The sequence below is a fragment of the Neovison vison genome, chromosome 3 (genome assembly GCF_020171115.1).
Source record: "Neovison vison isolate M4711 chromosome 3, ASM_NN_V1, whole genome shotgun sequence".
Classification (NCBI taxonomy): Eukaryota; Metazoa; Chordata; class Mammalia; order Carnivora; family Mustelidae; genus Neogale; species Neogale vison.
The window spans coordinates 13,932,930-13,942,480 of NC_058093.1; the positions used below are offsets into that span (position 1 = coordinate 13,932,930).

At 52.2% G+C, this 9,551-nt stretch overlaps 1 protein-coding gene across 1 annotated transcript; it reads left to right on the forward strand.

The window, feature by feature from the left end:
* The first annotated feature begins 4,111 nt into the window (after positions 1 to 4,111).
* FZD7 (frizzled class receptor 7) lies at positions 4,112 to 8,696 on the forward strand. The gene has a single exon (XM_044241324.1). The coding sequence runs from the start codon at positions 4,875 to 4,877 to the stop codon at positions 6,597 to 6,599; it is 1,725 nt and encodes a 574-aa protein (XP_044097259.1). The 5' UTR covers positions 4,112 to 4,874; the 3' UTR covers positions 6,600 to 8,696.
* The last annotated feature ends 855 nt before the right edge of the window (positions 8,697 to 9,551 follow it).

The following is a 9,551-nucleotide window of genomic DNA, read 5'->3' on the forward strand; positions in this document are numbered from 1 at the left end:
CTCCACATTCTTTCTCCTTCAAGTCCAATGGAATGTATTTGAAAAAAAAAGGCTGGCCACAGTTAGGTTTCTGTTCTAACAAATGCAAGGGCATCATAACCAATCAACATGGGTTCTCACTTCCTAGAGTGATCCCCGCTACCCCTTGAATGTGGGCTGTGGGCAGACCTAGTGAGTTGCTTCTAATGAATAGAATATGAGAAAAGTGACAAGATGTCACTTCCAAGATTACAGCAAGACTGTGACTTAATTGCCATCTTCTGTGTTTTTTCTGTCTGTCTGTCTCTCTCTGAGCACTTGGTCTAGGAGAGCAAGGTGCCATGTTATAAGTGGCCTTATAAGAGGCCCATGGGCAAGGAACTGATGTCTTTGGCCAACGGCTAGAGAAGCTGAGGCCTGCCAACAGCCCTGTGATGACCTTGGAAATGGATACTCTGAGACCTGCCAATAGCCACATGAGTGAGTTTGGAAGTAGATCCTTCTCCACTTGAACCCTGAGGTAACTACAGCCCCAACCAACACCCTGGTTGCAGTTTCCTGAGCAACCAAAGCCAGGGAACTAAGCTCATCTAGATTCCCAACATACAGAAACTACGATATATTAAATGTCGGTTGTTCTAAGCTGCTAATTTTGGAGGGTGATTTGTTATATAACAACAGGTAACCAATGAAGCCTCAAGCTATAAGAGAAATGGTCAAAGGGTTTGAATGACATGAATCACCTCTGCTGGGTGGGGCCTAGCACACCTATCAGCCCTTCAGCACGGCCCTGCTCTTATTCAACCCAGACATCTCGAACTTTCCTGACACTGGAGAGTCTGCTTAGGCGTAAGAATGTTCCCATTCTGGGAACTATCCAACATCCCAAACTAAAATGAAAGGAATTCAATGGCATCCTGGCAACTTGAAATTCCAAGTCTTTAATGTTATAAAGTCTGGTAAAAGAGAGGCCAAAAGGGGGAGGTGTATGCTCAAAGCTGCCCTTTCTCGTCTTGCATGAGTAATTCTTGCAGCTGGAGTTTTCACTACAACCACAGGATTGTGGCACCACGAAGGTGGCCGTTTTCAAATCTGGCCTGACATCAGAATGTCATTCAACTAGATAAACCTGGGACTTGGCCAAAATAAGTAGCATTTAAATAACTGCAGCCAATGAACACCGTCACTTTTCTGTGAGACCATATGACTATGATGTGAAGAAATAAAAGCCTTTGTTGTTTTAAAGGGCAGGGACAATTGGAAGTTTTGCAGCAGACAGTTACAAAATTTTCCACCCTTAGCTCTCCAAAGAAGATACAGTCAGTGGTTTTGGGAGTTGGGTGTGGAAAGAATCGCTTGGAAAAGAAAATTAAGTTGATCCTGGACAGAATGTGAACCAGTGTTACTACATTTATCATAGAGCCTGAAACAGACTATTTAGCCCCCTACATTGTGAACTCGCTTTAATGATCTACTCCGTTTTACTACTTAGCTCCTTGAAATCATAGCATTCGGGATCAGGCAAGGCATAGAAGGCCACCAAATTCCTCTCACAAACAGCAAATTTTTATTTTTCAGAATAATTTTTGAGTGGGTTTTTAAAAACCCATTCAAAAAACAAAACACTCCCCCAAATTAGACTTTGCTTTTATGCTTTTTGCATTTCCGCCTGGGACAGGGCAACAGGTCTTAGGCCTCACATCTGTGATGCTTCCATCTGGGGTGGGATTTCTGCATCTGATGCATAGACTGTTTTAAAAATATTTCATTCACCCCTTGTATTTTCTTAAAGGGTTCTCCTTTTTTCTTTCTAAATAATTATCCCTATTACCTATCATCAGTGAGCTGTCTGGGGCTATAATCTGGGGAGTAAAAGCTCATCAACTAAACTGATTGTAGCTGTATTTGAGACACAGTATTTTACCCTGCCGGTTTTCATTTTATTTGATGACAGCGCTTGCAATTTCTCCTTCAATAAGCAAAGATGACTTAGATCAGTGGCCTGATGAATAAGCATGAAAATTTGATTTAGAAAAGGAGGATATCCAGAAGCTCACTGAGGGAAAAAAGGATTTCCAACCCCCTACCACACACACTTTAAATGACAAAGCAAAGCAGCAGCCTTGTCTTTAAACAACATCTTTCAAGTCAATATCAATGCTCCCCAATGTTAGGTAGTTAAGAATAATAATTTAGAAAGAAAAAGAGGAGCCTTTAAAAGTATATAAGGAAGGAATAAAATATTTTTAAAGCAAATGTCATTAATCCTTTGTATTACCTTGGAGCAGATAACCTAAAAGAAAACAAATAAGGTCCTGGGTGTGAGGGGGAAACTGATGCTTTGGAAGAAACTGTTGACGGGCGGAGGGAGAACGTGAGCAGTCTGACACCCTACCTTGGCCCACATGATTCAGCCCTCCAGGTCCATTAACAAGAGTGGGAAAGGACAAAGAACTGTGAAGTGGAAGGTAAATGCCCAGTAAACTTCAGTAATAGAAAACAAATAAAAGAAAAACAGAGGAAGGCCAAAGTCTCCCATGAAAGGGAACCCAATGCATTTGTCTGCGATTTCGAAACCAGTTTTTTCTTGCTGGAGAAGCAGCTCCCCGCGGACAGCAGAGACAGCAACTTCTGCAAACACGCAACCTGACCAGAAACCACTCGGGGTCCAGAGCCTGGAGCTGAGACTGGCAGAAGGAAGGGCTCGGCCAGGAGTAACGTTTTCTCAAGCATAGTATTTGTGCGCGCGCGCGTGTGCGTGACAGAGACACAGTGAGAGACAGATTTAGCCTTTCTCAAACTGTCACTTCCCCTGCATGGGAATTCATGATATTCTTTGCAGCCCAGAGAGGAGAGGCCCCCGCCCCGGTCAATTCTGACCTCCCCGGGAGTAACCCGAGAGCTCAGGGGAGCGCCCAGTGTTGTGAGCAGGGCGAAGATTTGGCCGGGAACAAAAGACCGCTTGCCAGTCAGAAAACGCCGCTGGAGAACGCGGATAACCTCTCTTTGTGTTTTGAAAACTTCTTAATTAGCAAACGCCCTGCTTTGTAATACGCATTAAAACTTCTCTATGCAACACTGCAACTACAGGATCAAGTCGTTGCTTCTGCAACGGAGAGGGGAGCCCGAAAGGCCGCACGCCCAAGGGCCAAGGAAAGCACCGCAGTCGAAGACGCACTTGAAACCGTGCCGAGTTCCCGGGCGCGCGGCCTCAGGTACATCTGTAACGGCCCCCCGCCCCCGTCGGAGCTTTGCGGTAACCGCTCTAAAGCCGCACCCGAGTTCCAGACTCTGGGCCGTGCGCGCGGGCGGGGTGGCCTGGGGGACCGCGGCCCGGCCCTCTCCCCTCGGAGGGGTCTGCACTTCCTCCCGCCTTAAGTCGGCCCCCTCCTCCCGACTCCAGTTTCTCCGCGGACGCGGGCCCCTCCTCCTTCCTACACCCGGAGAGGGGGTGAAAGGGACTGCGGCCTCACGTGGTCTGTTTGGGTCAGGGGAGAAAAAAGCGATCTGCAAGGCGCACCCCCTTCTCGCTCGGTACCGAACACCACATTTAGGATCCAGCTACCCTGAAGCCCCCTGCCTAACCCGGCATTGTCAGCCCAGGCAGGGCTAACGTGACTCCGGGTCACGTCTCTCCGCTCCGGCGCTGCGCTGTTCTTCCAGCAAAATCCCCTCTGGCTGCGCCCTGCCGCTCGAGATGTGTGTTTTAGTGTACCCGGAAGAGGCGCAAACCTTTAAAGCAAATTCCCTTTCTGGTGCGTTCACCCCCCACCCCCACCCCTCGAGCGAATTCACCGTAAAAGTTTTTCTTAACTTTTCCGTCCCAGCCCCCTGCCCCTCCCCTCAGGAATCCGCCCAGAGCGCTGCAGACTCCGCCCCTCCGGGTCCTTCGCCCGGCCCTTCCGACTTCCACCCAATCCGGAGGCCGCCACACAGAAAACAAAGGCTACCATTGGGCCGTCCCGGAGCTCGAGGGTCCGCCCCCGGAGCGGTTTGTGAATGGGGGGAGGGGAGGGGGCGGGGCGGCCCGGAACCCTGCGAGCCCGACGCTTCTTCTGGCGAGTTGCGCGACTCCGAGGCGTTACTCTGCGCTCCCTCCCGGCGGGCGGCGGCGGGCGGCGGGCGCCGGGGCTCACGGGCCGGGGCTTCGCGAGGCTGGAGAAGCCAGGCCCAGGCCGCGGGCACCGGGCCCTCGCAGCTTCGGACGCAGTGTAACTGGATTTCCGAAAAGAACTCGCTGGGCTGCTGGCTCCAAGGCGCCGATCGGACTCCGAGCGAGAATCACCCGTTTGGCAGAAACTTGGGGCCGAGCTTTTGGGGCTGAGGAAGGAGCCGGGGAGCAGAAAAGGAGGCGAAGGAGGAGGAGGAGGCGGCGGCGGCGGCGGCGGCAGCGAGCAGAGCCTCGAGGCGAGGAGGCGGAGCAGCACGGCCGAGGCGGCGGCCTCGGCTCGCAGGCGGCGGCGCCGGGCTCTAGCCTGCCGGGGGCCGGACTCGGTGTGGGGGCGCGTGCGTTCCTGCGCGCCGTGGGTCGACAGACTTTGGGCAAACTTTGAAGGGTAACCGGAGGCGCTTGCTGCTCCTCGCCGCAGAAAAAGCCGCACCGTTACGTCGCAGCGGGAGAATAAAGCGGCCCCACTCGGCGCCCCCGGCCCAGGCAGGCGGGTTTGGGCCCCCAGCGGCGGCTGCTCGAGGGCTGGGCGGAGACGGCTGCGGCGCCCCCGCGGCGCGGGCACCCCAGCTGCGGCGCCCTCGGCTCCGCGCCGCCCACGGCCCGGCCTCGGCGCGGGGAGGACTCTCATGCGCGGGGCGCGGCTGCGCCTCCTCGGATCCGAGCCTCTCTCGGCTGCCTCTTCGCGCTCCGCGGGCTGAGAGCGCCGCTGCACCCGCGGCCGGCGATGCGGGGCCCCGGCGCGGCCGCGTCGCGCTCGCCCCTGGGCCTGTGCACCCTGGTGCTTGCGCTGTTGGGCGCGCTGCCCGCCGGCGCCGGGGCGCAGCCTTACCACGGCGAGAAGGGCATCTCAGTGCCGGACCACGGCTTCTGCCAACCCATCTCCATCCCGCTGTGCACGGACATTGCCTACAACCAGACCATCCTGCCCAACCTGCTAGGCCACACGAATCAAGAGGACGCGGGCCTCGAGGTGCACCAGTTCTACCCGCTGGTGAAGGTGCAGTGTTCTCCCGAACTGCGCTTCTTCCTGTGCTCCATGTACGCACCCGTGTGCACGGTGCTGGATCAGGCCATCCCGCCGTGCCGCTCTCTGTGCGAGCGTGCCCGCCAGGGCTGTGAAGCGCTCATGAACAAGTTCGGCTTCCAGTGGCCCGAGCGGCTGCGCTGCGAGAACTTCCCGGTGCATGGCGCCGGCGAGATCTGCGTGGGCCAGAACACGTCCGACGGCAACGCGGGCCCGGGCGGCGGCCCCACAGCCTACCCCACCGCGCCCTATCTGCCGGACCTGCCCTACACCGCGCTGTCCCCGGGGGCAGCTGACGGCAGGGGCCGCTCTGCCTTCCCGTTCTCGTGTCCCCGCCAGCTCAAGGTGCCCCCCTACCTGGGCTACCGCTTCTTGGGCGAGCGCGACTGCGGCGCCCCGTGCGAGCCAGGCCGTGCCAACGGCCTTATGTACTTTAAGGAGGAGGAGAGGCGCTTTGCCCGTCTCTGGGTGGGCGTGTGGTCAGTGCTGTGCTGCGCCTCGACGCTCTTCACCGTGCTCACCTATTTAGTGGACATGCGGCGCTTCAGCTATCCGGAGCGGCCCATCATCTTTCTGTCGGGCTGCTACTTCATGGTGGCCGTGGCGCACGTGGCCGGCTTCCTGCTGGAGGACCGCGCGGTGTGCGTGGAGCGCTTCTCAGACGATGGCTACCGCACGGTGGCGCAGGGCACCAAAAAGGAGGGTTGCACCATCCTCTTCATGGTGCTGTACTTCTTCGGCATGGCCAGTTCCATCTGGTGGGTCATCCTGTCGCTCACTTGGTTCCTGGCAGCCGGCATGAAGTGGGGCCATGAGGCCATCGAAGCCAACTCGCAGTACTTCCACCTGGCCGCGTGGGCCGTGCCCGCTGTCAAGACCATCACCATCCTGGCCATGGGCCAGGTGGATGGGGACTTGCTCAGTGGGGTGTGCTACGTGGGCCTGTCCAGCGTGGATGCGCTGCGGGGCTTCGTGCTGGCACCTCTGTTCGTCTACCTCTTCATTGGCACGTCCTTCCTGCTGGCCGGCTTCGTGTCGCTCTTCCGCATCCGCACCATCATGAAGCACGACGGCACCAAGACCGAGAAGCTGGAGAAGCTCATGGTGCGCATCGGCGTCTTCAGCGTGCTCTACACCGTGCCGGCCACCATCGTCCTGGCCTGCTACTTCTATGAGCAGGCCTTCCGCGAGCACTGGGAGCGCACCTGGCTCATGCAGACGTGCAAGAGCTACGCGGTGCCCTGCCCGCCTGGCCACTTCCCGCCCATGAGCCCCGACTTCACTGTCTTCATGATCAAGTACCTGATGACCATGATCGTGGGCATCACCACCGGCTTCTGGATCTGGTCCGGCAAGACTCTGCAGTCGTGGCGCCGCTTCTACCACAGACTCAGCCACAGCAGCAAGGGGGAGACTGCGGTATGAGCCCCGGCCCCTCCCCCAACCTCCCTTCCCCCATCCCCTAGCAGGGGGAGAGGCGCGGGAAGGAGAGAACTGCCGGGGGGGGGGTGTCCAGGAACCTCCGCCCCCCTCCAATGAGAAGTGACCTGGAAGGGAGATGATATTTGTAGATTTGGGGCCAGGGGTGGGTTTGGAAAAGGAGGCCCGGGTGGAAAGACGATTCGGATGAAAAGACTTAATGGTAAAGACTTGCAGGATGTTAATGATGGTGATGACGGTAACGATGATGTTAATCGTGTACGGTACGGGCCGACCTGGGCCTATCGCGATTGAGCCCAGCAGAGATGGCTCTGAGTTCTTCCCGGCTCCAGGGCCAGACTGGGACTTTGAGCGATGCCCCTGCTGCAAGACAAGTGGCCTGTCCTCACTCCTGTGAGGCCCGGGTGAAAGGTACAGCTTTGTCTGCGGCGGCGGCTTTGTTGGGAAAAGGGAGGACTCCCTGCGGTGTCCTTGTCAAGCGGTGGTCAAACCATAATCTCTTTTCACTGGGGCCAAACTGGAGCCCAGATGGGTTAATTTCCAGGGTCAGACATTACTGTCTCTCCTCCTCTGGCCCCTCCCGCCTGTTTTTCCTCTCCTGGTCCTTTCAAGTCTTGTAAAATAAGCATTTGGAAGTCTTGGGAGGCCTGCCTCCTAGAATCTTAATGTAACGATGCAAAAGAAATGAAGATAATTTCGAGAGGAAGCAAAGGAGATGGGTAGTAGGTATTTCTGCTACTTTTTTCTATTTTCTCGGGAAGGCAGAAGGAAGAAGGTTTTATTTGGTTTCATACTCTGAAAAGAGGTGATGACTTGTTGCTTTTCAAAACAGGAGTGCATTTTCCCCCTGGTCTTTGTTGTAAGAGACAAAAGAGGAAACCAAGTGTCTCTCCTGTGGAAAGGCCTAACTGTGAAGACAGCAACTTTTATAGGCAAAGTAGCACAAATCAGAGCTTTCCCTTTGGATGTTAATTTGGCTGAGATAAACATTCCTTTTTAAGGGAAAGTGAAGGGCAGCACGCTTCCATACCCACAAGCAGTCAGAGATTCTGACTTGGCTAAAGGAAACGCAAGGGGCTTTTGTTGTATTTGTTTAAAATAAATTTTAATTAGAACACACGATCCTATCTACAGGCTCTGTTCAAATGTTCAGAGGAATTTCTTCCTTTATTATTTTTTATGAACCTGCATTTAGGTTTTCTATTTTCTTCCCATTTGAATCCTTCAAGATAAAAGGAAAAGCATAATGCCCTCAGCCTCCATCATAAAGAAGGTAAATTTTTTAAAAAGTAAAGAACCATTTTGTCCTGTTTTCTTAGTTCCATAAATCTGTTTGTAAGACCTCATGTGTATGCTGACCCTGTCTTTGTGTGGCTGGGTGGGGAGGTGACCTACAGAAATGACAGTGAATGAAGCGGACAGTTCAAAACGTGGGTCCCATTTTTTAAGGAAAGTCATTAAAAGAAGGTAAACTTCAAAGTAATTCTGGAGTTCTTTGAAATGTGCTGCATGACTTAAATTTATTAATCTTAAATCATGTACTTTCTTTTCTATAACGGAACTGATTCCTTTGCATAATGCTCTAAAGCTGAGCAGAGAATCATGGGAGCGAACCTTTCCTCCACCTTTGACATCACCCTCCAATCTTGCAACGCTATCCTGTTTCTCAAAACAATTTTTAAATGCTGTTTTAAACAGTTTTTAAATCCTAGAGGGTACTGTCTGGAGTCAAGTTATTTTATATATGTAATGTTCAGTTGAGTGGAGCTGCTTTTTACATTAAAGTTAACATCAACCTTTTGTTTCTTAAACCTCCAAAAGGGTCGCATCTGTCAGATTTTAAAACTCCCACTACACAGTTTTTGGCATCTTTTGTGTTGTATCTCTTGCATGTGAAATTTGTAAAATAGAGACAAGTGCAGTATGTATATTTTGTAAATCTCCCATTTTTGTAAGAAAATATATATTGTATTTATACATTTTTACTTTTGGGTTTTTGTTTTGATTTCGCCTTTCAAAGTCTACAAGGAAGCCTCACTTTATCACATGTACAGATCACAAAATAAATTTTTTTAATACAAAGCGAATGTTTACTCAGTTGACAATTCCTATGGATCTTTATGCCAAAGAACTTCGTGTTGTGAAAAGAAGGTATGGAGGAGCACCATTGGATCTGTCCCTTATGTAGATGTTCTGTAGTACTGAGGTCTTCTCCTTGCCTTTTAAAATACTGTTTATTGAATGCCTTATCCGTTCTTTAATTTCTTTTTTCTGGTGTTGCTGCTTCCTGCCTCCCACCACACTACCTTTCCCAAACGCCCAAGCCTTTCCATACCCTGCTTTGGGTAACTTTTGGAAGGGGCTAGAATAGGCATCTCTTTAAGAGAGATGCTATCTGATCCGTGTTATTATCTCCCCTTCAGAGATACAGCCCATATTTGAAAGAGAACCCGGAGATATTTTTGGTCTGCTTTTCTGGTGGTGGTTTCCTTGCGAAGACTTAAGTGAGTTTGTTTTGTCTGTGTGTGTTTCTTTTTTTAATTGATGTTTTTGTGTTCTAATGCACCTTACCTAATTTGTTCATTCTTTAATCCTTTGGCCTCACGGGGCTGGGAAGTCAGTGGAGGGTTCTAAGGAACACCAAGGGCCTTCCGTTTGGAACCTTCTCTGCTGTAGCCTTCACTCTACCTTCTAGGTTAACCGAGCCAGAGGTCAAGTGATTCCCCGAGGTGGCAGTGACTCAGCAGCTCCGGCAGGAATAGACTCCAGCCTGACCCCACGGTGGCCTCGAGCCACTGAAGCTATTCTTTCTCTCTTTTCGGAGAGGCTAACTTTGGAATCAGATTAGACTGAGAAGCCTTCCTAGCCAGCCACTTTGATATTAAACAGTCCCTCAGGGAAATGATAAAGGCCTTCTAAATACTTCCAATTCCAAGC

Coding starts and splice junctions, on each gene's coding strand:
- FZD7 (XM_044241324.1), top strand. CDS start 4,875: ATGCGGGGCCCCGGCGCGGCCGCGTCGCGCTCGCCCCTGGGCCTGTGC.